The 26,235-nt window shown below is 65.7% G+C and overlaps 3 protein-coding genes across 8 annotated transcripts in view; 1 reads left to right on the top strand and 2 right to left on the bottom strand.

Annotated features, from left to right (window-relative positions):
• The first annotated feature begins 213 nt into the window (after positions 1-213).
• LOC134142121 (rac GTPase-activating protein 1-like) lies at positions 214-4,735 on the top strand. The gene is made up of 14 exons (XM_062578900.1): positions 214-298; positions 452-654; positions 760-896; positions 1,204-1,282; positions 1,513-1,566; positions 2,137-2,218; positions 2,794-2,963; positions 3,049-3,210; positions 3,307-3,402; positions 3,490-3,682; positions 3,768-3,873; positions 4,010-4,142; positions 4,219-4,592; positions 4,675-4,735. The coding sequence occupies exons 1-14, from the start codon at positions 214-216 to the stop codon at positions 4,724-4,726; spliced, it is 1,926 nt and encodes a 641-aa protein (XP_062434884.1). The 3' UTR covers positions 4,727-4,735.
• Positions 4,736-7,192: 2,457 nt separating this feature from the next.
• On the bottom strand, positions 7,193-11,083 carry GMPPA (GDP-mannose pyrophosphorylase A). 3 transcript variants are annotated; one of them, XM_062578509.1, is made up of 13 exons: positions 11,008-11,083; positions 10,842-10,939; positions 10,650-10,753; positions 10,045-10,237; positions 9,804-9,863; positions 9,507-9,637; positions 9,356-9,370; positions 8,525-8,659; positions 8,245-8,342; positions 8,030-8,076; positions 7,815-7,907; positions 7,567-7,735; positions 7,193-7,464 (listed from the first exon to the last, which is right to left on the bottom strand). In XM_062578509.1, the coding sequence occupies exons 1-13, from the start codon at positions 11,045-11,047 to the stop codon at positions 7,364-7,366; spliced, it is 1,284 nt and encodes a 427-aa protein (XP_062434493.1). In that variant the 5' UTR covers positions 11,048-11,083; the 3' UTR covers positions 7,193-7,363. The 3 variants fall into 3 exon arrangements, with proteins under 3 accessions (XP_062434493.1, XP_062434494.1, XP_062434495.1); XM_062578510.1 differs by lacking the exon at positions 9,356-9,370; XM_062578511.1 differs by lacking the exon at positions 9,804-9,863.
• Positions 11,084-11,845: 762 nt separating this feature from the next.
• SPEG (striated muscle enriched protein kinase) overlaps positions 11,846-26,235 on the bottom strand; it is a 39,174-nt gene continuing 24,784 nt past the window's right edge. For 3 of the 4 annotated variants that reach the window (XM_062579051.1, XM_062579055.1, XM_062579052.1), the window contains 27 exons: positions 25,987-26,091; positions 25,682-25,888; positions 25,442-25,565; positions 24,770-24,939; positions 24,052-24,164; positions 23,807-23,975; positions 23,608-23,719; positions 23,059-23,259; positions 22,828-22,888; positions 22,533-22,610; positions 22,072-22,244; positions 21,859-21,885; positions 21,416-21,568; positions 20,833-20,875; positions 20,676-20,744; positions 18,220-20,479; positions 17,893-18,045; positions 17,448-17,564; positions 17,168-17,335; positions 16,455-16,577; positions 15,680-15,844; positions 14,778-15,480; positions 14,411-14,650; positions 14,123-14,346; positions 13,746-13,821; positions 13,332-13,481; positions 11,846-13,034 (listed from right to left, as the gene is read on the bottom strand). In XM_062579051.1, coding sequence (XP_062435035.1) covers positions 12,827-13,034; positions 13,332-13,481; positions 13,746-13,821; positions 14,123-14,346; positions 14,411-14,650; positions 14,778-15,480; positions 15,680-15,844; positions 16,455-16,577; positions 17,168-17,335; positions 17,448-17,564; positions 17,893-18,045; positions 18,220-20,479; positions 20,676-20,744; positions 20,833-20,875; positions 21,416-21,568; positions 21,859-21,885; positions 22,072-22,244; positions 22,533-22,610; positions 22,828-22,888; positions 23,059-23,259; positions 23,608-23,719; positions 23,807-23,975; positions 24,052-24,164; positions 24,770-24,939; positions 25,442-25,565; positions 25,682-25,888; positions 25,987-26,091 — 6,392 coding nt within the window. In that variant the 3' untranslated portion in view covers positions 11,846-12,826. The remainder of the gene's footprint in view (positions 13,035-13,331; positions 13,482-13,745; positions 13,822-14,122; positions 14,347-14,410; positions 14,651-14,777; positions 15,481-15,679; positions 15,845-16,454; positions 16,578-17,167; positions 17,336-17,447; positions 17,565-17,892; positions 18,046-18,219; positions 20,480-20,675; positions 20,745-20,832; positions 20,876-21,415; positions 21,569-21,858; positions 21,886-22,071; positions 22,245-22,532; positions 22,611-22,827; positions 22,889-23,058; positions 23,260-23,607; positions 23,720-23,806; positions 23,976-24,051; positions 24,165-24,769; positions 24,940-25,441; positions 25,566-25,681; positions 25,889-25,986; positions 26,092-26,235) is intronic. The other variant, XM_062579054.1, reaches the window with a different exon arrangement.

Below are 26,235 nucleotides of genomic sequence, written 5' to 3'. Positions count from 1 at the left end.
CGGCCCCCGGCCCACATAGGCCGGCCGGGAGGGCCCGCGGCCCCGGAGCCGGCGCCGTCCCGGGGGTGCGCGGCGGCGGCCGGGCCCCGGCGGCCGGGGATGGGCGCGCCGCCGCCGCCGGGAGCTGCGCGGGGGCGGGGGGGGGTCTCCCCGGGCTTGGTGGGGGGCTGGAGCGGGGGGACCGTCTGATGTGCCCCATCTCTCCGCGGCAGGATGATGCGGCAGCGCTACGGGCACCTCCTGGCGCAGCTGGAGCGGGTGCTGCGGCTGCTGGAGCTGAGCGGTGGCGTCGAGGAAGGTGGGTGTGTGCAGCCCCTCGGGGCAAGGGCACCCTGTGGGATCCTGCTCTGGAGGTGCCCGGCTCAGCTACCAGCTCCCAGGCGCATGGGACTGGGGGAGCTCGGGACCAGGAGCCCTGTCCTGACTGGCCACCCACTTGTGTCCCACCCAGACTACATCCAGATTGCCCGGTGCTTTGAGGTGACGCGCCAGAAATGCTGCCGCTTGGAGCAGGATGGGCGCAGGGCCCGGGAGCAGCTGGCCCGTGCCGAGGCCGAGCGGGCAGCGCTGGAGGTGAAGCTCAAGCACGCCCGCAACCAGGTGGAGGTGGAGATGAAGAAACGGCACCGGGCAGAGGCTGAGCTGGAGAAGCAGGTCTGTGGGGTCTGCAGAGGCTGTGGGGGCACGCTGTGGGGCTGGGTGCAGTGACACCGGGGAGCCCGTCCCATGGGCCTTGATGCTGCCTGTTTTTGCTCGCAGGAGCGCAAACTTCAGCTGATATTTGAGTTCCTGATGCAGGAGCCGTCAGGCAGCAGTGCCCTGACAGGCGAGCAGCGCACCGTCCTCTGCGCCCTGGCGGGCCGGCGCCTCGGGGGCACCCTGGTACCGGGCAGGAGGTGAGTGGGTCTGTCTGGGCACCAATCGCCTGTGCAATAGGGCTACAGCCCCTTTGGGAAGGAGCATCCTGGCAGTGACCCTTGCTGCTGCCCCTTAAGCAGCCCTGGGCTCAGCTGTGACTCCTCCCTGCTGCTGCTGGGCTTCAAGGGAGGGATAGGGCCAGGGCTGGTCCTGCAATGGTGGTTGGGCTTGTGGACGTGTTCGTCCTCGCAGGCCTTGGGCTTGTAGGAATATATATGCAAATAGATGCCCTGGCTGGGATGGGGGCATTCCCTGGCTGTGCTGACCCCCTGGTTTGCCCAGCAGGTCGTCGGTGGTGGATGAGTCGTGCCACTCCCTGCTGTCCCACTCGGACATCAGCTATGACCGCACCGAGGACGATGTGGTAAGGCAGGACGCGCTGCTTGTCCCAGGGCTGGCTTCTTCCCCCGACTCCTATCCCAACAGCAGCCTGGCAGCGAGGGAGCGGTTTTGACCCCCTCTTGCAGTGGGGCAGCTGCTTTGCCTTCGCTCGGGGCAGGCAGGAGGCTGGATGCCCCCAGGTGCTGCTGAGCCTGGATGCTGGGGGTATCCCATGCTGCCCAGCCAGCCCCCAGGCTCTCTCCTGCCTTTCAGGATGTTGATGTGACGGTGGTGAAGACCCTGAAGCGCAGAACTCAGGAGAGGCAGGTACGAGGGAAATGCTGGGATGTGGTGGCCTGCGCACGCTGAGGCCAGCGCCGGGATGAGGTCTGCCCCCAACACGGATGAGCAGGTCCTGGGAGGGGCCCCAGGTGTGCTCTGCTCTCCCACCCCATGGCCGTGGGATCCTTCACCCGGTACAGGCTCCACGGTGCCCGGGGGCAGCCCAAGCCTACGGTGCAAGGGCCGGGCCCATGCAGCACCCGAATATTTCTCTGACCCTGCACGGGAGGCTGCAAAGAGCCTGGCAGGGGGTTTAATTTATTGATGCTGAGCTGGGAGCGTCGTGTCTCAGCAAAGCTCCCGCGATCAATAGAAACTCCATTACCCCGCGCCGTGGCCCGGCCGGGCTCCTCAATAATTCATCCCCGCGCGCAGGCATCCCGCGCCCCGCTCCGCTCGCCCCTCTGCATTGCAGGCCCGGCCCGGCACAGGCATGGGGAGGGCGCCTCGGTCCCCCGCGGTGGCTGGCAGGGGCAGCGAGACCGGGGCGCCCTGTGGGGCCGAGGTGTGGAGGGCAGCCCTGCCTACCCCTCGCCCCATCCGCTCTGTCCCCAGCGCACGTCCCTGGCCCCTCAGATCGGCCCCGTGCTGGCAGCGAAGCGGCTCCGTCCGTCCGTGGTGCCCCCCAATGCTGTGAGTAGGGACCTGGCCCCACAGCGCGCCTGGGGCAGGGTGGTGGGGGGGAGCAGGGGGCAGCGCAGCACCCTTCAACCCCATGGGCTTGCGGGTGCCACTCTGGGTACCGGCGCGTCCCCCGCGGAGGCGGCATCGCCGGCTGCGCAGGACGCCGTGGGGTGGGGGGCTGCACAGAGCATGTGGGGACAGGCTGCAGCGCTGTGGGGCACAGCTTCCTCACCCTCCTTCTCCCCCCACTTCTGCAGGCCAGCGTCGTGCCCGCTCCGGCCGAGGCGCCGGGTGCCGCCGGCAGCCCCCCGGTGCTGCCGCGCCGCTCTCGCCGGGGAGGAGGCCGCCCCTCTGCGCACGCAGGTCCCGGGGGGGCCGGGGGGCTCGGCGTGCCCACCGAGGGGTGCCCGGGCGTGCGGGAGGGCACGGGTCCCCCGGAAGATCCTCGCCCATGGCGGGGCGCTGCGGGGACCCCCGCCGCCCCCATTCTGGGAGGTAGGAAGCCCCCTCCTGCCCCCCGGGTTCTCCCCCCTCCCCCGAGGGTCGGTTTGCATTTTGGGACCCCTCCAGCGTCTCATCTCCTGGCAGAGCTGACCACGGCGTGGGGCGCCGGCGAGGATCGGGGCTGCCGGGCCGCAGGGCCGGAGAGCCGTGCGGAGCAGGAGGAGGAGGAGGAGGGCGGTGTGGGGCAGGCAGCCCCCTTGCCCTCCCCTCCCCACAGCCTCCCGCTGCTCCAGCACCAGTTCGGCTCCAAAACGGTGCGTGGCCCCGTGGGGAGGGGGGGGCGCAGCGTGGGGCAGCGTGCCGGGGCGCTGACCCCCCCCCCCACGGCGTTGCCGGCAGGTCATCCGCCCGGAGCCGTGCGCCGCCTGCGGCTCCCGCCTCCGCTTCGGCACGGCCGCCTGCAAGTGCCGCCGGTGCCGGTGGCTGGTGCACGCCCGGTGCCGCCAGCGGTGCCCCGGGCCCTGCGCGGCCCGGCCCCGCCGGCGCGGCCGGCCCCGCGAGGTGAGCGCGGCGCGGGGGGCGGCGGGCCGGGCCGGGCCGGGGGGCGCGCGGGGGCCCGGGCCGCCCTCTGCCCCCCCCCCACCTTGTCGTCCGCAGGGCGTGCTGGCCGACCTGGCGCCGGCCGCGCCGCCGCGGGTGCCCGCGCTGCTGGTGCGCTGCGTGGCCGAGGTGGAGGCGCGAGGCCTGGCCGAGGTAGGGGCGGCGGCGGGGGCGGCGTCGGCGGCGGCGGGGGGCCGCGCGGCGCGGCGGCGCTGAGCCCCCCCTCCTCTCGGCCCGCAGACGGGGCTGTACCGCGTGCCGGGCGCCGAGCAGCTGGTGCGGGAGTGGAAGCGGAGGCTGCTGCGCGCCGGGGAGGCGCCGGGCGCCGTGGCCGACGTCCACGTGCTCTGCGGGGTGCTCAAGGACTTCCTGCGTGGCCTCCGCGAGCCCCTGCTCACCCTCCGCCTGCGCCCGGCCTTCCTGCAGGCCGCCGGTGAGGGGCCGCGCGGGGAGGCGGGGGGCGCCCGGCCCCCGCCCGCCCGCCCATGACGCCCCCTTCCCTCCCGGTGCCGCCGCAGACGTCCCCGACGAGGCCGCCTGCGGCGCGGCCCTGCGCCACCTCGTCAGCCAGCTGCCGCCCGCCAACAGGGACACCCTGGCCTTCCTCATGCTGCACCTGCAACGGTGAGGGTCCCTCTGCCCCCCGGCTGCCGTCCGAGCCAGCCCCCCCCGGCCCCGTGCCCCCTAGCAGGGGGGCAGCGCTGAGGGCGAGGGGGTCGCACCGCTGCCCAGCCCCCCCCCCTCCCCCGCCTCCCCGCAGGGTGTCCCGCAGCCCCGACTGCAGGATGGACGTGCCGAACCTGTCGCGCGTGTTCGGGCCCACGCTGGTGGGGCACGGCTCGGCCAACCCCACGCCGCTCGCCATCATCGAGGACACGCCGCGGCAGTGCAAGGTGAGCCCGGCCCCGGGGTGCGGGCTGCGCCCTAGGCGCTGCCAAACCTCCGCATCCTCCCTCCCTCCCTGCCCAGGTGGTGGCCCGGCTCCTCTCGCTGCCGCCTGACTTCTGGGGACGCTTCGTGGGGACGGAGCAGGAGAACCTGGTGCTGGTGCCGGCCAGCACCCCGGCCCCGCAGAGCGAACACGGTGAGGCGCCCGGGCGTGCGAGAGGAGCGCCCCCGGGGGGCGGCCGCCCTCGTGCAGCGGGTGCTGAGGGGCCCTGGGTGCCCAAAGGGGGCTGGTCTGTGACGGCTCACGTCGTGCCCTGCCCAGGCCCCCGTCCTGCAGAGCAGCTCTTCTGCCCCGTTGCCTCCGCCGAGCCCAACTCCGGCCAGCTGAGCCCCGCTGGGACCTGCTGCCTCCCCAGCGCGCTGCGGAGCTGCGTGGGCACAGCCCCCCAGCCGCCGTGAGTGCTCCGGAGAGCCGGGGGGTAGGGGTGGGCGGGCGGCGTGCCGCGCACCCCTGACTCATCTCCTCTCCCCACGCAGGCAGGAGCCTGCCCCGAAGAGAGTGGGCCGGTTCTTCCCTTCCCTGGTGTAGCGGTTGGCAGCAGCTCCCCAGGGGCACAGAGCAGCGCTGGAGGAGGAGCGAAGCCGGCGGGACCAGGCAGCTGCCATGGGCCCGCTCCAGGGCCTGCGGTGCTGCGCTCCGGCCCTGCTCTGCTTTCCCAGCTGCTCCTGATGCCCCGTGCCTGGGGAGAGGGGAAGGGCCCAGTGCTCTTGTGCACCCAGGGTGGTGGGGTGCTGGCTGAGCTCTGTACCCACAGGCTAACTTGTATTAAATGCTTGCAGCAAGAGAGGCTGGGTTGTGCCTGATGCCCATCCCTCTCCACCACCATGAGGAGTTCTCCCCTGCTCCCAGGGGTGCAGAGCAAGAGCAGGGTCCCTTTCTTCGCCAGTATTTCTAGGCACTGCCCTGCACTGATGCTGTGCTGCAGGCTCAGAGCTGGCCCTATGCCTGGACTAGATGAGGGCTGAGGAAAGACTCAAAGCAGGGGCCAGTTGCCCCTTTCTGCAAAAGGGGTGCAAGGCTCAAGGACTAGGGTGGGGGCAAGGTTTCGGGGCTCACTGGCATGATAGGATCTGACTTTGGGTGCTCATGCTATTGCATTCCTAGACACTGGACAAGAGCAGTAGTGAAAGCCACAGTGAGCAATGGTCCCTCAAGTCCCTGCTTTTGGTGGTGGGCTGGATTGCTGGGGGTCAGGCAGGGGTTGGAGAGGACTAACTAAGCTTCTGTTGCCCTGTGTCAGTGATCTGGATGGGAATTCAGGTTGCAGATGAAGCCCCCCCCCTCCTTGCCCTGGATGTGAGAGGCCCCCTGTTCCAGCCCAGATGTTGGCCTCAAGTAATCAGAGCTGCTGCTAAGGGCAGGGCAAGCTTCAGTATTTCCAGACTTCCTGGCACCTCATTTGAGGCCCCTTTAACTCCTTCCTTCCCTCAAGCCCCAGGAGACCTAACCAGCAGTGGGATATACATCCCTCCCTCAAAGACAGGGAAAGCTGGATTAACTGGAATGGAGTGAGAGTCTGGAAGGGCTTGTCCCCCAGATATCTCAGTAGGTGGGGCAGCCAGAGCAGAGCTTAGCCAAAATGGCCATGTCCATGTGTTGTCCACAGCTGAACAACCTCTGTGCCAAAACCCAGGACATGTGGGATATAGAGAGGAGAGAATTCACATACAGTCCTGAAAGCCAGCAAGTAACTTTGGCTCAGTTTTACCCAGTGACAGGGGTGTTCACTAGAGGACAAGGAAATTAGCACATCCAAGGCAGAGGCAAAACTGAAGGAGTTTAATGTGCTTAAAGTCAGGGAATAGCTAATCCCTGCCCAGGACCACAGAAGAACTGGCAAAGGAATGTGCAGGGCTGGGAGCAAGGATTTACTGCAAATCCCTCAAGCTGAGGTGGTACTGGATGGATGCAAAATCCCTAATGCAGTGCCTAGTTTAAGGTGAGAGGCGTGACGGGGGTTCTCAGCAGAGCACAGTGCTTTAGCACAGATATTCCTGACAGGAGAAGATGCAGATACGTATTTAAGTAGCAGCATGGGTTACTGGAGTTGGGAGTGTGCCAGGCTAAGCAGGGACTTTCCTTTGATTTAAAAGAGCAGGTTTTTTTCAGGACACAGGCATGGCAGTAGATATCTGCCACCAGCACACACACAAAACAATTGCTCAGGTGCCCTGTGGATAGGGGCGACTGAAAGCAGGGCTAGTGTGAGGAGAGACATGCAGCAAGCACCCAAGCTCCAACCCTGCCATCATCCGGAGCTCTGCACAGGTCTGAGCCTTATGGGAATACACTCTGTAGCACTTGTGGCTTTCCTGGCAGCTCTCTGGGATGTGGGTGTTCCTGGAGAATGAGTGCTCTATACCAGCACCCAGGAGGAAGGTGGCTACCAGGACATCTCAGCTAGGACAAAGAAGTGCTTAAACCCTCAGAGCCTTTGCAGCTCCCTCTAAGGCCAGCAGAGCTCTCAGAGCACCCACGTGTCCAACTTGGCCCTCTTGCATCAGTGCCCTTGGGACACCCTTGGCCTGCTCTCAGTTTTCGCTGAGCCACCAGGACCAAGCATAGGCCAGAGCCAGCTTGGAGCTGTCGCAATCACGCTGCTGAAGTCAGGCTCTTCACGACAGCCTCGTGCAGGGAAGGCTGCCTACACAGAAGAGTAGGCAGATCCAAAGCTCCTCGGGCCTCAGAGAGAGGACAGGCTCGCAGACAGCGAGCGGCACAGTACACAGAGAGCCAGGCCAGCAGTACTTAGTCCTCCCAGGCAACTAGGTGCTGGCAGTGCCTTTTGGCAGAGAAACAGCCAACACTCATAGAGCCTGGGCTGCCACAGGCAGCGAGGGCTCTGCCCAGCAGTTTCAGCTCAGGGCTCCCTCTACAGGTGCATAGGAGCTGGACCATTGCTCTGCCCTACAGAGCAACATGCTGTCCCAAAAGCCTTCATGAACCCTGCCCCAGGGCAGGCCCCTTGGCTGTGAGGGAAGCAGCACACGAGGCTGATGTGCACCAGCTTTAATGTCCATTTGGAGCAGGAATCAAGACACTTGGAAGACTCCTGGCCTGCTCCTGAGGAGCTGGTAATCTCTTAAGAGGCAAAACCTTCTTCTGTGGGGCACGACAGAGAGCCATGGGCTGACACTGGCAGTGGCAACCTGGCAAGCAGCTCACTCACAGGATAATCTGATTCTTGTAGCTGCGGCTCAGCTCCTTGTGGGGCAGGACGATGGAATTGAGGATGACAACCTCAGCAGGGATGGTGACGCTGCAACCTGCAGGGAGAGGATGAATGGGGTCAGCAAGAGGGGAAAAAGCCCTGCCTTACGCTGCAGGGCCAGAGCTGCTGGGTGCAGGCAGAAGGACCTAGGCCATACCCAGAATTGTGATGGAGGGTGTGAGCCGTCCATCCCGGAAAAGGGTCTCGCTGTCAATCTTAGCATAGGGGTCGTTGGGGTTGGGGTCACTGGGTGTTCCCTCCACCCGGGCCCAGCGCCCAATGGTACTGTCCCAGCCCACGATGGTATTGAGAACGCAGGTGTGATCCTAGGAGGAGGAGAGAGCAGTGGCGGGTGAGGGATGCTGCCCCACGGCAAGAGGCCAGGGTAAGGACAACCATACTTACGTGCAGTGAGGCCCCATGCAGGACAATGGACTCACGCACGCGTACACCAGCTCCCACCGTCACTCCCTTTCCAATAGAGACGTTGGGGCCCAGCTGTGAGAAAAGAGAGATGTGATGAGCTTGGGGGCTCAGCCTGCCACAGCAGGAGACACTGAGCACTAGGTAACATCACCCCAAGGTGACCCGACTGCAGGGTCCCCCAGGCCTGCGCTCACCACTGCAGTGCTGTTGATAGAGGCCGTCGGGTGGATGTACACATTCCCTGCAATGCAAAACAGCTGCATGAGGGGAAGCAGCTCGCAGGAGCAGCGCGCGCTCAGACTGGAGGGCCTGCCATGGGTCCTACTTCCTCCCCACTCCGCTCTGCCCTGTCCTGCATTGGGCAGCTCCCAGGCAGTACCCAAGGCCACTCAAGGTGTCAGAGGGATACCTCGGATGATAGGGCCTCCCGGTTTGTTCTGGGCCAGCCTCTCTGGGTGGCACTGACTGTACTGGTTCAGGTAAAGGCGGCTGGCATAGATGGCAGAGCTGGAGAAGGAAAAAGCAAGAAATTGCTATTGCTCTTCTGGCACTGAGAGGACAGAGAAGGGTCTCAACTTAGCATTGCCACCCCCACCCAGCCTGAAAGCCCTGCCTAGTTACCCTCCTCTCCCAGCTCCACTGCGGACCACTCAGCACTCCTGCTAAACCAACCCAACTCCAGGCCTTACCCCGCTGATTTGATCTGGCTCCAGAAGCCATCAGTTTTGTAGACATAGAGTTTGCCACTCCCAGCCAGTGCCGTGAAAACATCCTGCTCCAGCCGGATCACTTCTGCACGCTGCCAGCCGTTAGAGCTGTCCTCTCTGCAAGCAAAACACCCTTTAGACACCCACTCCAGCAGTGCCTCGGCCAGGGGGCCCAACTGCTACCCCTTCCAGATGTGGGGGGCTCCTTGGCTATAGGGTTCTTCCTGGACTCCTTCCTAGCCATGCATCTCTCCCCACAGGAGGGACAGCCCCAGCTGTCAGGCCAGGCCTGCCTGCCCAGCCCTGCCTGCCCAGCCCTGCTGAGGCCCAGAACAGCAGAGAGACAAGACCTTGCGAGCTGAAACACGCTCTGAGCCAGAAACTGCAGTGTGAGGGCACCACCCAGCCCAAGGTGCATGTGCTACAGATCCTGTCCCTGATTCCAGATATGGCCACAGTAAGCCCTGCACAGCTGGATTTGCACTGAAGTGGTGGCAGAGATGCCAGATGACAGGCCAGCCGAGAGGGCTGGAAGGGGAAGCAGAGCATTCCCCAGTGAAAGGCTTGCTCACCCCTTTGTCCTGAGCTGTGTGCGGATGGGGGGGGGGGGGGGGGGGAAGGGAAGGCAGAGATGGGGAGCCCCAACCTGGCCTCAGACTGGGGCTGCTGTGGTAGCCAGAAGGGGAGCAGCACAGCAGGGGAGATGCACAAACAACAGTCTCGCGGAGCAGCCTGGAGCAGGGAGGAAAGCATGTGTTATTGCTAGCACAACCCAGCGCTGAGAGCAGCCAGCACAGACAGAGGGAGACTTACCCAAGGTAAGGACAGCTGGTGCAGAATCAGGAAACAAGTGAGTGATGGCAGAAGAGGAGAGAAGATAGAGAAAGAATGGAAGATGAGTGTGCTGCTGCAGCCCTGGGAAGCAGTGGGGTGGGAGGGACACAGGGCAGACAGGGGCACTCACAGCACTAGCTCCTGCTGGTTTCTCTGGAAGACATCACCGATGTGCTGGAAGATGGCAGGTGTGAACAGGTAGATACCACAGTTAATAATCTCACTGACAAACGTGCTGGGCTTCTCCACATAGTGCAGGACCTGGAGGCAAGGGAGGAACGTGAGTCCCAGGGCACAGGCCCCGCGCTGGCCCCGTGCCCAGCACCACACCCTCTACCCCATCACAGCACACTGGGAACAGGCACCCACACAAGCAGCGCAGCACCACGGCCTGCACCATGCCCAGCTCTCCTAACCCCTCCAGTACCTCGTGCGTGTCCGTGTTAGCCACAATGCAGCCATAGTTCAGAGCCTGTGTCCTGTTGGCCTGTGAAGATGGGATGTATCAAGAGCAGCAGAGCAGCAGGCACGTGGATACGGGACAGATGGGACCCAGAGCTCGCACCCATCTGCCGCAGGAGCCTTTGCCTTCTAGACAAGCATGTTCCAGAGCAATGCTGCTCCTCTACTCCCCACCACTGCCAGCAGGGCCCAGCACCGCTGCTCACCGTGGTGCCCAGAATGACAAAGCTGTGCACGTCGCCGTGCTGCTGCCGGAAGTCCAGCATCTCCTGCAAGGGGAACTCGGAGCACACATCTGCGTTGAGGACAAAGAAGGCCTCAGGACCACCCGACAGGATCTGGTCCCGAAAGTGATAGATGCCGCCACCCGTGCCCAGTGCCGCGTACTCCTGGAGATACCTGCAAGCCAAGTGCGGAAGAGTGATTGCTTAGGGAAGCCAGCATATGGTAGCACTGCCTGCAGGCAGGGCTGGGAGTTGCTGAAAGGGCCGGGCAGACATGATCCTGTCAGGCAAGGAGACGGGTAGCGGGGGCTCTGGCACATGTGAAGTGGGCAGAAGCAGCAGCTTGGTGCCCTGCGAGAGCAGAGCAGCATCCAGCCAGAGCAGGGCCCGGGACAGCAGACGGAGGGTGGCCTTGAGGGCTGTCAGTGCTGGCAACAGGGGCCAGGATGCCCATCGACGGTGGGACGAGAGGGGCCTGCCCGGCGGGCTCCCTCCCGGGGAAGTCAGGCGAGGGACGGAGCCGGGCCGGGCGGCACGGGCTCCTCGGCGCCGACGGAGCCGCGGAGGGCGGCAGGGCGGCTGCCCACCTGATGGGGATCTTGAACTCCTGCTGCGCCGACACCAGGAAGCGGCTGAGGGCCTCGTGGGGCTGGTAGAAGCCCATGAGCAGGATCTCCTTCATGCCGGGCACCTGGCGAGAGAGCGGAGAGGGGCGGGCAGTGCCGCGGCCCCCGGCCGCCCCGCCGCCGCCGCCGCCGCGGCCCGGGCCCCCGGCCTACCTTGGCGCAGGCCTCGATGTGGTGCTGCACCATGGGCACGCCGGCCACCGGGAAGAGCGGCTTGGGCACCTCGAAGGACAGCGGCCGGAAGCGGGTGCCTGCGGAGGAGCGGCGGGTCGGCGGGGCGCGGCGGCGGCGGGCGCGCGGCGCCCCGGCGCCCCCTTACCCTTCTGGGGGCCCCCGATGAGGATCACCGCCTTCAGCATCGCCCCGGCCCGCCGCCGCGCGCCGCTTCCGCACACGTGGCCGCCACGTCAGCGCGCGCCGCGCCCGCGCCGGCGGCGCGGCGCGCCGGGGGCGGGGATTCGCGTGACGTCACGCCGCGGGGCGGGGCTCCCGCCCGCCCCGCCAGAGGGCGCCGCGGAGGAGCGCGCCGGGGGGGGGGGGAGGGAGCGCGCGCGCGCGCATGCGCGTGGCGGCGGCGCCCGCGGGTGGTGCGCGCGCGCGCCCACGCGCGTTTGCCGCGCGGTGCTGGGGCGCGCGCGGAAGCGGGGACCGCCCCACCATCACTTCCCGTGGGTCCCCGAGCGTGTCCTGGCGGCAGCGTGAGCCCCAGGCCGGAGTCCGTGGGTCGCGGACCCGCGTGGGTTCCGCCCCCGTGCTGCGACTTTTCCGCGGCGGCAAAGCGCCCACGCGCCCGGCCGGTATTTTCGCGCCCCGGCGAGCGCGTCCCGGCTGCGCCTGCCCCTCGGCGTGCTGCAGCCCTCCGTGGCTTTCCTGGCTCCCGCCCCCGTGTCCAGCACGCCCCTGGAGCCGGGCGAGGTCGAGCCGGCGGCGGGCGCCTTTGCGGGCGGCGGCGAGGCCCTTCTCCCTGGCCGGGCGTTGCGGTGCGCCGGTGCCCCGGGCTCCGTGGCGCAGCACCTGCCCGCTGCCCGGCGTCCACAGGGCTGAGCGGGGCGCCGGCGCTGCAGGGACGAGGTGCGAGGACTCCTCTCGGGCTCGCCCCGCCGGGCCCACGCCGGCGGCCCCCGTCCTCCCCCCAAGCACGGCTCCGAGACGCCACCAGCTGCTCAGGGCTTTTATTGCTGCTCTGGCACGGTGCTTGCTCCAAACCACGGGCTGTGGGCAACCGCGGAGCCCAGCGGAGAGGAGGGGGCAGGAGGGGGGGACAGGGCCAGAGGCAGCACGGAAACCTGCTCGCCACAGTCCATAAATACAGCCCCGTCGCTACAGCAGCATCGGGGAGGCGGGTGCCCAAACGCTACCCCTGTCCCCGTGCCCAGGCCACGCTGGTGCATCAGGTCGAGACCCGGGAGGCAAAGGGGGGCTGCCGGGGAGGGGGCGCAGCCGGGGCTGGGGGCGCAGAGCAGCGCGGGGCCCCGTTGCGGCGGCGGCCACGGGGGCTGCAGAGCCCTGCGCGGCCCCGGAGCAAGCGGAGAGCCCTGGGGTGCACGCGTGTGCGCAGGGTAGGTGCGTGGCTCGGCAAGGCACGTGTGCGGGCAGGGGGTGCCGCGCGGGGGCGTTCGGGGACGGGGGCGGGCGTGTGCGTGCACGTGCACGCGTGCGCGAGCGGCTCCGGCCGGCCCCTCTCTGCAGAAACCGGGGCAGCGGCCCCAGGCCCGGGCGCTCACGTGCGGAGCCGGGCGGCCCCCCAGCGCGTGGCGGCGGCGGCGGCTCCGGGGGGCCGCGGCGGCCGACCGCGCGGCGAGGGCTGGCCAACGCGCCGGCGACTTTCCCGCTCCCGCCTGGGGCTTCCCTCGGTGCCTCCGTCTCCATCGCCTCCTTCCCCCGTCCCTCGGCCACGTTCTCCGTCCTTCCCGTCTACTCTTCCCGCTTCCCTCCGGCCGCCCGCAGCCCGGACCGGCTCGGGCGGCGCCTCCCCTCGCCAACGAGGCTGCCCCGTCCCCATCCCTCCCACCAGCGTCCTCGGCGGCGGTCCGCGAGGTGCGTGGGCTCGTCGCGGCTCCTCGGCCGCCCCGTCCCGGGGCCCCTGGAATGTTCCTTCGGCTCCTCGGCGCCTCCGCGGCCGCGGCGAGGGCGCCCGGCTACTGTGGCCCCGGCGGCTGGCCGCCCTGGTAGGAGCGCAGTAAGACCTTGTGCTTGGTGACGGCCTCGCCGCGGCGCCGCTGGTGCTCCACCAGGAACTCCTTGAGGCGGTTGGTGGTGAAGGTGAGGGTCTGGCGGCGCAGCTTCATCAGGTAGGCGTCCTGGAGCCAGGCGTTGGCGAAGCAGTCCTTCACCGTGGGGCGGCTCCTGCGGCGGCACGGGCCGCGCCGCGTCAGCGCGTCAGCCCCCCAGACTGTCCCAAACCCAGCTACCCCTCTTCCCTCTGAGACTCGGTGAGTCCCCGCTCTCTCCAGGGCAGGGAGGGGTTCTGGGGTCCTAAGGACCTCGAGATCCCAGGTGTCTCCGAGAGCAGGGTTGGATCCCCGGTTCCTGGTACCCGGTGGATCCCAGGACAAAGATGGATCCCGGGGTCCCACTGATGACCCCAGAGAGGTCTCTGTGGGACAGGGAGCTGCACGCATGCCAGCTGGGCTGGGCACTCACCAGGGATGAATGGAGAGGACCTTGCGGATGAAGAGGGCAGCACTCTGCGAGACGTTGGGGTAGAGCTTAAAGGCATCAAAGCGCCCTGCCAGGATGCGATTCTCCGTCTCGATTGGGTCCAGTTCAAAGAACGGCGACCGCCCGCTGAGCCTGGGTGAGTGGAAGAGTGGCACAGCCTGGGTGCTGGGGTCCTGTCCCACCCAGCTCTGCCCCTGCACGCCACAGCACTGTGGGCACCTGGGACCCAGCACCCACCTCCCCCTGGTCAGCTATAGCTCCCCAGGGTGTCTCAACCCCCATGCGTGGGTAGGAAGGGCCCGAAGGGCTATGGCATTCCCCACAGCCCACCGCCAAGGCTGGGGTTCCCCATGGCGCTGAGCACTAGGGTGCTCGCCCCCCATCTCCTCATCTTACATGATGTAGGTGAGGACACCGACACCCCAGACATCCGCTGCGGAGCCCACCGGGTCGCCTTTCACCACTTCCGGCGCTGGGAGCAAGGGAGAAGGCCTGTCACACAGGTAGGAGGGTCCCGGTATCCCTGGCACCCCACCTTCACACCCTCATCACCACCAACTGACACCCAAATGCCCCAACAGAGCCCACCACCTCCAAGGACACCATCTGTCCCACCGAAACCACAACCCTCCCACAGAATCCAGCAACCCTAAAGACCCCCCACCATGGACACCCCGAGCATCCCAGAGACTTCCCAACTTCCCACCCCCATCCTGTCCCATCCCCACCCTGCTCCATCCCCATCGCATGCACGCTCCCGGTGCCCCACTCACACATGTACTCCAGGGTGCCCACGCGCCGCCCCAGCTGCCGCAGCACGAGGGGGTTGTAGGTCTGGGCGCTGCCGAAGTCGATGATCTTGAGGGCATTCATGCCCGAGACGACGACGTTGTCCGGCTTGATGTCGAGGTGCACGACGCGGCGGCTGTGTAGGTACTCGAGGCCCTGCAGGAGCTGCAGCACGTAGCTCACCACGTCGTCCTCCGAGTAGCGAAACCTGCGGGCAGGCAGCGTCCGTCAGCGGGCGGCCCCGCGCCCGGCGGCCCCGCGCCCTCCCGTACCTGTCCACGATGCTGTAGAGGAGCTCCTTGCCCGCGCAGTTCTCGCAGATGAGCACCAGGTAGCGGGGGGTGATGTACGCCTCGTGCAAGGCCATGATGCGCTCGTGGTGCAGCGCCTTGAGGATCTCGTACTCCTGCAGCACGCTCTGCTTCCTCTCCGCCTCGTAGGGCACGATCTTGGCCATGAAGTGCCTCCCCGTGGCGTTCTCCCTGCACAGCCGAATCACCCCGAACCGGCCCCTGCGGCACAGCGCAGCGCTCAGCCCCGCCGAGCGTGGGGCGCGTGGTGGTGGAGCCCCCAGAGCCGGGGCTCCCGGCGAGCGGGGGCACTCCGCGGCAGACGGGCGCCGTCCGTCCTCCTCCTCACCTCGCCTTCTCGTCCAGAAAGGTGTACGGCTTCTGGGGGACGCCCTGCCGCAGTGCCGTGCTGTCCTTGGCCCCCGGGGCCCCGCGGGGAGCAGGGGGCTCCTTGGAGGACGGGGTGGTGGCGGGGGGCTCCTGCGTGGCGGGCGACGCCGGGGGTGTCGAGACGAAGGAGGTCACCATGTAGGGGGGCATTTTCCGACTGGGAGCAGCGTTGGGGGTGGGAGCCAGCGCGGGGGCTGAGCCGGGAGCGGTCGATGCTGGGGAAATGGGGGCAAATTTGGAAGGGGACGGAGAGCGGCGCTGGGGGGAGCCCCGGGCGGGGGCCGGGGCGGACGTGTCCGTGGGAGCCGAGGGGGCGCCGTGGGCTGGGGGCTCCGTGGGGGGCGAGGGGGCAGTCCGAGGAGGGGTGAACACCAGCTCGGGGGGCACGCACACGGTGACGTCGGGCGGCAGCTCCGGGGCCGGCGGCGGCCCCCGCTCGCGGGGCGCGGGCGGCTGCAGGTCCCCCGCGGGGACGCCCGCTTGCGGCGCCCGGCCCGGCTTGCGCACAGCTCCCTGGTGCTCGCGGGGCGGCGTGGTGGGGGGTGGCCCCACCGGCGTCGGCGGCTCCGGCTGCCCTGGGGGCGTCTGGGTCGACCGGCTGGAGGCCACCTTCTCGGGGACGGGGACGGCGATGTCCTTCTTGGCAGGGGCAGCTCGGGAGTCTGCGGGGAGGAAAGGGGGCGGATGGAGGCAGCACCTCCCTGTCTGAGGCCCTGGCAGGGAAGGTCTCAGAGGTGGCCGTGAACCCCCAAAGCAGCCCCGCGCACCACCCCGCGGCTGCCCCACACCTCGGGTCCCAGGGGCGCAGGCTACGGTGCGGCACTGCCGCGGGCCCTGCCCCACGGCGGGGCGCTTGCTCACCTGCCGCCTCGAGGTGCACCTTGCCCGAGGGGCTGCTGTAGGGGCCCTGCCCGGCCTTGTTGACACAGGCCACCCGAAACTTGGCGGTGCTCCCGGGGGGCAGCTCCGTCACGTTGAAGTAGCAGTCGGCGATGCCGGTGCTGACGATCTTCCACTCGTGCTCTCCTGCGGGCAGAGGCGAGGGAGGGTCAGGTGGGAGCGCAGCCTCCTGTCCCCCACCCTGGGCCACTTCCCCGGGGCCACCAGCCCCCTGCCGAGCCCCGGAGGGCGGCAAGGGAGAGCAGAGAGGCAGGGCCAGGCCAGGGCAACACAGCACGTCGGACAGTGGGGACTTTTTCTCCTTGGGGTCACTGTGTGAGACCAGGTGCTGTTTTTCCAGGCGTTGCTTCCAGGAAAGCGTGAAATGTCTCAGCCCCTCGGGGACATTTAGTCTCCCAGGGTTTTTCCCCCGTGGGGCTGCCCATTAGCAGAAGCCAGCACGCAGGCTGAACGTGCAGACGTTTCCCAGAGGCCATCCCACGACCACAAGCCAGCCCACATCCTTCCAGCATAGCCTTCAGACCCAAGAGGCCGGTTTGCAAGTGCAAGGGGCAGCGGGGCTCTGCTCTGCCCTCCTGTGCCCAGATCCTGCGCCTGAGCCCCCCCAAACCCATGGGTTTTAGCTAGGCCAGCAGGGACGAGCTGGGAGGAGATGCCCCAGAGCAGGTGAGATGGGTGGGCCAGGAGCTGGATGCATTCGGCAGGCCAGAGCAGGGCCGGGGCCAGCTCCACGTACCATCTAGCTTGCGCTCCAGTGTGTAGGTGCAGGGGGCCTTGCTCTCCGCAGGCTTCCAGAGCACCAGCACCGTGTTCTTGTACTTCTGGGGGATCTCCGGGGTGCCTGGCCTCCCAGGGAGTCCTGCAAGGGGACAGACAGGGCAGGCTGGGGTGCCCAGCCAGGGCCAGGGCAGAGTGGCTGCAGAGCCAGGGCAGCACAGCACGTGGGCTCAGACGTACGGGGCATGGCTGGAGATGCCCATGAGAAACAGCCTGCCCCCCTCTTTAAAAGTCTCAGTCTCAGTCCTGCTTGAGGCTCTGGTGGTGCTCAGAGCTGGGGCTGGAGCAAGGGAAGAGCAAGCCAGGGCTGGAGTGAGCAGATGGGCTGGGGGCCACTGCAGCAAATGGCCACAGCAGGGTCAAAAGTAGCCTTGCTCCGATTAGCAGGAGATCCCAGGAGCTTGCGAGGGAAGGGCGTGGGGCCGCTGTGATGGTCCCTGCACTGCCTTGGGGATGTGGAGAGAAAAGACCAAGTGACTTGCACCAATGGGTGCCCCCCGGCGTTGGGGCTCTATGCCACTGGTATCTCGGTTGACAGCCTTGCTCAGAGCATGCCCCTCCTGCCAGAGCCGGGCCCAAGCAGCTGGAGCAGGCAATCCCCAGAGCCTATGACGTGCTTTGTCCCCTGTGGGGCAGCATCTCTGTCCCTTGAGGTCTCCCCAGCATACTTACGTGCCACAGCCAGGGTGCAGGAGCTGATGGCTGTGCCCAGGGTGTTGGCAGCTGCGCACTCATACATTCCTGCATCCTTCCGGGAGACCTTGGAGATGGTGAGCATTTGGCGGCCGTCCTTGCAAGAGACGATGTCCAGCACGTTGTCCGACTGCAGCGACCGCTTGTCTGCCATGGGGAGCAGAGAGAGCATTGCCAGGCCCCCTGCGTGTGTGCCCGTTGAGGCAGCACAGGCAGCCCCTGGGCCGTGGGCCCACGCCATGCCGCGGCGGGCCCCCACCTTTCATCCAGACAATCCTGGGGGTCGGGCTGCCGGCAGGCAGGCAGCAGAGGGTCAGTGCGTCGCCCTCCAGCAGCACCTGGTCCTTCAGCTTGATGTGGAAAACGGGGGGGAAATCTGGAGAGCAGAGTGGTGCACAAGGGCAAACTAAGGCTGGGGCATCAGTGGGGCATGCAGGCAGAGCCTGGCCTGTCCCCCTCCCTGTCCCCACCTCTGCAGCTGTAGGCAGCATTCAGGGCTCTCCTCACCCTCAGAGATTGCCCTGGGGTCCCTAAGCTTGGCCATGAGCCCCTTGAGCTGGGGAGCCGAGCTCCAGAGAGGTGCTGTGAGCCCCAAGCATGACCCCTGCACCTGCTCCCCCGCACTCTGTCCCAGCCCAGCTCCTCCAGTTGCTGCTGCGAGTGGTGGCGGGACACCCTCACAGCCCCACCGGGGCTGTGCCTACCAGACTCGCTGTGCACGTGCTGCCGGCCCCCGATGGAGCCATCCTCCTGCAGCACGCTGGATGGGATGTTGGGCTGCGAGGCCACCTTCTCCTTCTTGAGCCGGGACAGCCCCCAGCGCTCCCAGCGGGACCGTTTCTGGCTCTCACCAGCACCTGCAGGAGACCCAACACACACATCGGAGACAGTTGAGAGCTGGAGGCAAGGGCAAGCTGGGGTGCCCAGGATGGCCATGCCCCACTGCTCCCAGTCCAAGGACCCTGACAGGGCAGGGTTCACACCAGGGTGAGCACCACTCAACATGGGGTGCCGGCAGCCCTCCAGCTCACCTTTGGCAGAGGCAGTGGAGCGGGTGCTGCCCTCCGACTGCAGGGACTCAGAGGAGGGTGCGAGCGCTGGGTGGGGGCCCACCCGGTTCTGCGCCGTGATGCCCACCTGCCGCAGGCTCTCCCCTTCTGAATTGGCCCGGCGGAGCAGAGAGAGGAGCTTTTCTGGGTGCTCCTTAGCCCCTTCATCCTCCGGCCGCTCATCTGAGAAGCTGCGCAGCCGTGAGGAGACCCGATCCATGGTCGCACTGATCTTCCTCCGCACAGCCACTACCGGTGACTCGCTCTCGCCAGCACCTGGCTCCGACTTGAGGCTTTCTGAGTCCCTCCGCTCCTTGGAGCTGCCCAAGCCAAGGCTCCAGGAGAAGCGGCGCCCACGTGTCGGGGTTTCTCCTCCTCCTTCTTCCCCCTTGGCCTTCTTCCTCTCTGCAGGTGGTGTCCGCTTGAGGCGCAGGCTCATCCTCCGGATGAAGCCACCATCCTTCTCCATCTCATGCAAGTCCTGCACTGACTTGGACTTCTCCGCCAGGATGGTGGGCTGGCTCTTGTGCAGCTCCAGGGGCACACCTGCTGGCGTGGGCCGGTAGATGCCCTCATCACGAGATGAGGAGCTGGCCAAGTGCCGGTCCTCAGACCGTGATCGGGTGAGGAGTTTCAGCCCGCGGCTGAGGGATGATTCCCGGCTCCTCTTGAACTTGGCCTCAAAGACCTCCTCCGAATCAATGTCCTCGATGAGCAGGGAACTGGACGAACCTGTGGGCTTTGCCTCCCTCCTCTCTGCTGGTGCTGGCACTGGGAGCTCAGCAGGGACAGGCGTGGGGTGCTTGGGGGCTTCCTTGGCAGCTGACTCCCCGATTCTCTTGGCTCCCATGGCTTGCATGACCTCGGCGTAGGAAGACATCTTGGGTGTTTGGGCACTGGGAGCCAAGGGCCCTGTCTGCTGTGGCGTGGATGCTCTCGTCCTGGCAGCCCTCTCCCCAGACCCCTTGCTGGCTCTGGTGGCTTCAGCCTTGGTGGACATCTTCTCCACGTGCCCCTCAGCCGCAGATTTCTTCCCCACAGCAGCCACAGCCACCCTGGCTCCAGGTTGGCCCCATTCATCTGGCACACTTCTTCTCTCATGGGCAGCCTTGGTTGGAAGGATCCAGGGGAAGGTGGTCTCCAGGGCAGGGGGCAGTAGTTGGCTGCTGGCATCCCGTGGTGTGTGGGGTCGGGCGTCGGAGAGGGCCGAGAGTGATGGGGACTCCTTGAGCCGCTGGACCTCCATGTGAGCCACAGGGATCTCCAGGGGTGCCCCAGAGCGGCGGTGCCGGATGACGGGTTCGGCTTCGCCGTGGCTGAAGGAGCTGCTCTTTTGCAGTAGGCGCTCCTGGGGGAAAAGCTGCGGCGAGGTGGCCTCGCTGGACGCCGCACGCACCAGCCGGGGTCCTGCCGGCACAGGCTGCTCCAGCCGTGGTGGCTGCAGCACCTTCTTGTCGGGGCTGACACCCAGTGTCTCCAGGAGGGGACCCCGCAGACCACTGACCTTGCCGTCCAAGGGGCTTCCCCGCAGCAGGCGCTGGCGCATCAGCTCCAGGCGCTGGGCATGGTCGTCCTCGCCCAGGCCCCCCTTCCGGCGAGGAAGCTCCATGGAGGCCGCCTTGGCCAGTGTCTTGCGGGGCTCCCGGCCCAGCTCGCCTCCCTCCTCGGCCCCCAGGGGCCGGCTGAGCAGCAGGGCACCGTCGGCAGAGCTGCCTCGCTTCAGCTCGCCCCTCTTGGCTGCCCTGCGGGTGCTTTCAGGGGACTCCAGGCTGGAGCCTTTTCTCACGGCTTTGCGGGGATGCTCTGGCCGCTTCTGGGCCTCAGGGGCTTCCTCATCGGAGGAGCCAGGTGCCTCCACCTCTGCGCAGGGCCGCCGCGGCAGTGCAGCCCTCGGCCTCTTCCCCAGGGCCACCGCTGGCCTCCCTGCATCTTCACTCTGCCACTCCATGGCAGATACATCCCCTGACACGGCCGCCTCCTCCCGTAGCCCCTCAGCTGGCCCCATGGCCTCGTCGTCTGTGGGGATCTCATTGAGTGACATGCGGGAGCCAGAGAACTCCACCTGGTGTGGCATGGGGATGAAGGGCAGCTCGTCCAAGTCATCTGAGTCTGAGGAGGACGACAGAGCTGGGGACTCCTTGAGGTGCCGGGGCACTGCGATGGACAGGTGGTTGGATGTGTCCTCCAGCAACTCAGGGATTGGCCGCAGCACCATGTTGCACTTGTAGCTGATCTGTGAGCGCTGCACGGAGTGATGAGGGCTACATTAGGCCCAGGCAGATGGCCCAGCGTCATATAGTCCAGTGCACAGCATCACCTAGCCCTCCACAGCACCCCATCCAGCCCAGCACCTGGCACATCCCTAGCCAGCATCCCTCCTCACCCTGCCCAGCTCACAGCCCTGCCTTTACATGCCCTTGCCCTCCTCCTGCCTTTACCTGCCACTTCCGACGGGAGAGGAAGAGCTTTAGGTGGTCAGTGCTGATGACTTTCCCCTTGGCCAGCGTCTACAAGAAGAGAGGAGAGCACTATTGCACAGACCGTGCAGCTGCCTCAGAGGAACCCCACTGCCTCCAGATATCTGGCCAGACTCACCTTGAACCAGGGGTGCTCCAGGGTCTGCTCTGCATTGGGTCTCCTGTGAACCAACACCATCAGGTGAGGAACACCTGGGCTGGGGGGGTTGGGCCAGCCAGGGGAAAGGTAGAAGAGTATGGCAGGCAGGTGTCCATGCTGCAAATCCTACCCCCGGTAGGCTGAGCTGGGTGCACAGCCATGCATCCTTCCCGCCCTCAAGCACCCCAAAAATATGTGGGTCACTACCCTGCCTTAAGCACAAGGTTCATGCCATAGGACCAGCAACGTGGATGGGGAGGGCATCACCCTGAGCCAGGGCACAGGAGCTGCATCCAGCTGTGCCCTTGCAGCCGCAGCAGGACCCATCAGTTGCGTTGTGCTCTGTGCTGCCTTGACACACCCAGACACTCATTGCTGCCCAGGAATATGGCCCTGGGGTGCCCCCACATGCAGTCCAGCCTCTTTCCACCCAGCCTCATGCTCACCACTCCTCCACCTCGGCCCTCTCCACCCTCTGCACACTCCCCATCCTGGAGCACACTGTCCTTGTGGCCAACACCATATGCTCTTGGGAGGGGACAGGGGACCTTGCACCACTCACAGCCTGTCGTTGACCAGAACTTTGATGACAAATCCTTTGGCTTCCCGTGTGAGCCCCTGGAACATCCTCTCCTCGAAGGCCACATTGTAATTGCGGATGTTCATCAGCGTGGTCTTGTCATTCTCGCCCACAAAAGGGGAGATCCCTGTGAGGCTGCCAAGGGAGGGAACGTATCATCAAGCCACGGGGATGTGGGGAACAGCATGGCAAGTCCTGGGGACACTGGGAACTGAGGGAAGGACCCTGGACCCCAGCCCTAGTGCCATGGGGGAGGCCAAGTCAGGCCAGCCTAGGGTGGCTCTGAAGGAAGCTGAATTTGCAGATATGTGCGTGACCCACACCCCAGCACTGAAACTGCTAGTGGGGCAGAAAGGGAGATGCTTCTACTGGTCCCTGTGCGCAGGGCCTTCTGAGACTCCCTGGGGGCACAACGAAGCACTTACCATAGGTACGCGATGACCCCCACCGGCCTGTGGAGAGGAGAGCACAGTTACCGCACAGCACCAGTACCCCAGCCTTTGGCTCCCCAGCAACCCCTCAAGATCAGGGCTCGCTGCAAGCCTCCCAGGGCACTCTCTTGAGCACCCCTGCCCTCTCCTGGCCACAGCAGGGAGACCTGTGCCCAGGACCCAACCTGGCACTAGGGCTGCTCTTACCAGACGTCGGTGACGCTGGAGATGGGGCTCTGGTTGACGATCTCAGGACCCACAAACTCGGGGGTGCCGTACTTGCAGTACTGCGGCTCATCAGGCGTCAGCTCCTGCGCGTTGCCGAAGTCACAGATCCGGACCTGCTCACTGCTCGAATCCGCCATCAGGAGGTTTTCTGGCTACAGGACAGTGCAGGCAGACGGGAGCTTGGCAGGAGGCTCTCCTGCCAAGGGAGAGGCAGGGCAGGTACTGCCCACAGGGGAGAGCAAAGGGCATGGGACAGCCCCCGAAAGAACGAACGGATGGGAGCAGCTAGCCCAGGAAGGAGGCCAGGGACGATGAGGAGGTGGGATGTCCCCTGCGAACAGGACTCGAGCCTGCCCTCCAGTGTGGCAGAGCTGTGGGCCCTTGCGTGCCAGGGCAGGGAGACATGGAGCAGGATGGGCCTGGGAGAGCCCTGCACTCACTTTGATGTCCAGGTGTAGAATCTTTTGCTGATGCAGGTAGCAAATCCCCTCCAAGACCTGCCGCATGTAGGACCGGACCTGCAAGAGATAGAAAGGGTGGGGACACTGGCCCCAGGCAGGGTCCTGAGCATGAGTCAAACCCATGTGAGGCAGAGGACTAGTCCTGCGTAGAGGAAATAAGGAGGCTGCAACCTCCTTTGTAGCACATTGAAATGAGCCCTGCAGGTCCCCTGGCTGGGATAGTGTCCTCAGGCTTCCTCCCTATCCGGCCACTTGCCCCCTACGGATCACCCACCTCAGACTCGCACACTGAGGGCTTCCTTGCCATCCTGTCCAGCAGCTCGTCCTCAGCACACCTGGATCCTGGTCAAGGAGCACAGAAACGCCATGCCCAGCCATACTCTGCACCCTCCTTGGTGCCTGCTCCTTCACACCCCGCTCTGCCTATCTACCTGGTCCTCAGCCCTCCCCTGCACTCCCAGCACTGTGCACCCCTCAGCTATGCTGGGCCATGCCCACAGGATACAGCTCCATGACCATGATGACAGCGTTCTTCTTCTCGAAGGCATCGTGGAAGAAGACAATGCGCTCGTGGTCAAGCTGTGAGAGGATGTGCAGCTCCCGGCGTGCTGACTGCTTGGCCTTGGTCCTCCCAGGGACAAACTTAGCAGCAAAGTCCAGTCGACTGCTCTTCTCCGTCACCCTCCGCAGGTACGAGAAGGCCCCCCTGCAATGCAGCAATGGGGGGCGATGAGGGGGCAATGGGGAATAAGAAGATTGGTGGCCAGGAGACCTGCCCGTTCCCCTGGCACCAGGGCAGGTGCCCACGTGGCAGGGAGGTGCATGCACCCCTAGCAGACCTCCAGGACCATCTTTGGGGGCTCCTAGGCCTGGCTTCTCTATGACCGTCCCCACTCCCACTCTGAGCTAGCACTGGTGCCCCAAAATGGCCACAAGCCACCTAGCACAAGGATCCAGTTTACCAGGGCCAAGGAGCTCAGTCCCAGAGGTAACAGCCCCATAGTGCAGTGGGGCTCCAGCACCCGTTTCCCTGGCGCATTCCCATGCCTTGTACCTCCCAATCTCCTCGTGCACATCGTAGTAGTCAGTTAAGCGTCGCGCCTTATGCAGAGCATCCTCCTCCATCGTGACGTCTGTGGTGGGCTGGGCTGGGGGAAGGAAAGGCACTGGCAGGGATGAAGTGAGGTACCAAAGTACCTGCCCTGCAGGGCTGGGGCACAGGAGAGGGTGCTGCAGGTCTGGCCCGACCATACCTGTGTGCACCATGAGCTCGGCCTTGCAAGACACCTCCCCAGCGATGTTCCTGGCCGTGCAGGTGTAGACCCCACTGTCAGACTCAACGGCGCCCAGCACCACCAGGGAACACTCGTTGTCCTCATACACAAAGCTCAGGTGGCTACTCTCCTCCAGCAGCTCTCCATCCTGGGGGTGACAGTGGGTTCAGGGGGCCTCATGCCATCCCTCAGCAGGAAGGATTTTTTTCTGAGTAGCAACCCACCTTATACCACATGATGTCTGGCAGTGGCTTGCCCTCTACCACCACAGCAAAGCGTGGCGTCTCGCCTTGCTGGGCATCAATGTCCTCCATGATGGACTCAAAGCGCGGCGCCTCTGCCGAGAGAAGGGGCGTGGGGCACCACTGGGCAGTGCCACCCCTCTGGCACAGGCGTGGGGCACTGTGGGGTGCTGCCCTCATGGTGTATGGCTGTGGAGCACTGTGAGGCAACGCCAGCCCAGAGCACAGGGGCAGGGACTATCATGGGGCAGTTGCACCCCAGTGCACATGGCTGTGGGGCACTGTGGGGCAATGCCCCAATGGCATGAGCCTGGGGCACCATGGGGCAGGGGTACACCTGTGGCAGTCATACCCCAGGGCATGAGTGTGGTGTGCCATGGGGCAGTGCCACTCCACAGCATGTAGCGTGGGGCTCAATGGGGCAGCATGTCCCCATTACACATGGACGCGGGCTCCTGTGGAGCAGTGATGCAGGTAAGGAGCTTTGTGCTGTGGTCCCCCAAGGCTCGTGGGCACAGAGCACCGTGGAGCAGTGCCACCCCATCACGTACAGGTATGCAGCAGTGCCCAGTATGGCACGTGGGCAAGGGGCATCATGGGGCAATGCTAATCCAGGGTACCTGGGCGTGGGGCATGGTGCGCAGGCCACCCCCACGGCACACAGGCATGGAGCATCATGGGGCGATTCGGGGGCACCTACCTGCGAGGCAGAGGTGGAGGGTGCAGTGGGCAGCGCCGTGGCGGTTGCTCACCTCGCAGGTGAGCGGCCCCACGGCCCCACAGCCCACCTGCCGCAGCCGCAGGCAGTGTTGGTCGTCATCCAGCATTATCACCTCGCACATGCCTTCCTGCTCCAGCGCCACCCCATCCCTGTGGGCACACACCATCAGCCTGCCGCCAGCCCTGCCCCACGTTCTGCCCCATGGCCACCTCCCAGCCAATTTGATGCTCCCACCTGCAGGCCCATAGACAGCTCCACCTCACTGCCCCATGGCCACCTCCCAAACCACAATTCCACAGCAGCTCCAGACCCACAGCTTTGTGGCCAGCTCCTGACCCACAGCCAGGACCCACAGACAGACCCACAGACAGACTCTACCTTGTTGTTCTCTGTAGCCTCCACAAATAGCTTGCACCCCATAGCTAGCTCTGCTTCCTGGACAGCTCTCAACACCTAGCACCCCCTAGACAGCTCCCACCCCCTGACAGCTCCACACAGCCCTGGATATCACCTTCTGGCATGGCCGGCTAGCCCTAGCAGAGGACTCCCCAGCTAAGGACTAAATGGGCAGCTGGTGTGGGACCCCCTTTGTGCACTGCGTGAGGTGATACTGGGCATGGGGCAGAAGATGGGCACAGCATCATGTCCTACCTCTTCCAGGTGACGGTGGCCTCCACATGGTTGATGGTAATGGTGATGGAGGCTGGCTGCCCCTCTACCACATACACCAAGTCTGGCTTGTCCAAGATGACTGGGGCCTCCTCCAGGTAGGGACCTGCCATACACATCATCACCACCACCTCCAGATATCACATCACCTGGGGATGGAGACCCCTCTGTGTCCTGCCCCTCCATCCCAGCACCCCGGCCCCTCCCCACTGCCCGTCTCACCCCGATCCAGGAGCTGCACGGGCCCCACAGGTGGGGAGGGCTTGCTGTTGGTCTTGGGCGTGGCAGTGATGACACGGAAGAGGTATTGGGCACCCTTGGTGAGCCTGTGCACTGTGTAGGTGGTGTCCCGCACACCAGTCACCAGCACCATCCACTGTGTTGTGCCCAGCACTTGCATTTGTACCATGTAGGTCACCGAGGCCGGGTCTGTGCAGGGAGAGGGTCAGTGCACAACCCCCAGCCTCAAGCCTGCCCGTGCACCCCATCACACTGCTGAACACCCCTGCCCACTCCGGCCCCCTCACCTATGGCGGTGTCCAGCCATTTGGGCTTGTTCCATGTCAGCGTGATGGATCTGCCAGTCACTGAGGCCACGGTGGGTGGCCCATCTGGGGGGGTTGGCACCACATCTGCATGGGAGAGGCAGGCAGGGGTGTCAGCTACTGGGAAACATCCATCCACCACCAGGCCTGCGCTCTGGCATGGCCAATGCTAGCAGCACTTCAGGATTTGCCTTCTGCCAGGGAGACATGGCATCCCCTCTCTGGAGGGGA

The sequence above is a fragment of the Rhea pennata genome, chromosome 6 (genome assembly GCF_028389875.1).
Source record: "Rhea pennata isolate bPtePen1 chromosome 6, bPtePen1.pri, whole genome shotgun sequence".
Taxonomy (NCBI): Eukaryota; Metazoa; Chordata; class Aves; order Rheiformes; family Rheidae; genus Rhea; species Rhea pennata.
The sequence above is the reverse complement of the archived record's forward strand: the minus strand, read 5'-3'. Positions and strand labels throughout refer to the sequence as shown.

Bases quoted from the DNA above. Each gene is read 5' to 3' on its own strand.
- LOC134142121 (XM_062578900.1), top strand. From the start codon at position 214: ATGATGCGGCAGCGCTACGGGCACCTCCTGGCGCAGCTGGAGCGGGTG. The intron at 3,683-3,767 runs GTGAGGGGCCGC...GTGCCGCCGCAG, and splicing joins GGCCTTCCTGCAGGCCGCCG to ACGTCCCCGACGAGGCCGCC. The intron at 4,143-4,218 runs GTGAGCCCGGCC...CTCCCTGCCCAG, and splicing joins ACACGCCGCGGCAGTGCAAG to GTGGTGGCCCGGCTCCTCTC.
- GMPPA (XM_062578509.1), bottom strand. From the start codon at position 11,047: ATGCTGAAGGCGGTGATCCTCATCGGGGGCCCCCAGAAGG. The intron at 10,754-10,841 runs GTAGGCCGGGGG...CTCTCTCGCCAG, and splicing joins ACATCGAGGCCTGCGCCAAG to GTGCCCGGCATGAAGGAGAT. The intron at 9,864-10,044 runs GTGAGCAGCGGT...CCATCTTCACAG, and splicing joins TTGTCATTCTGGGCACCACG to GCCAACAGGACACAGGCTCT.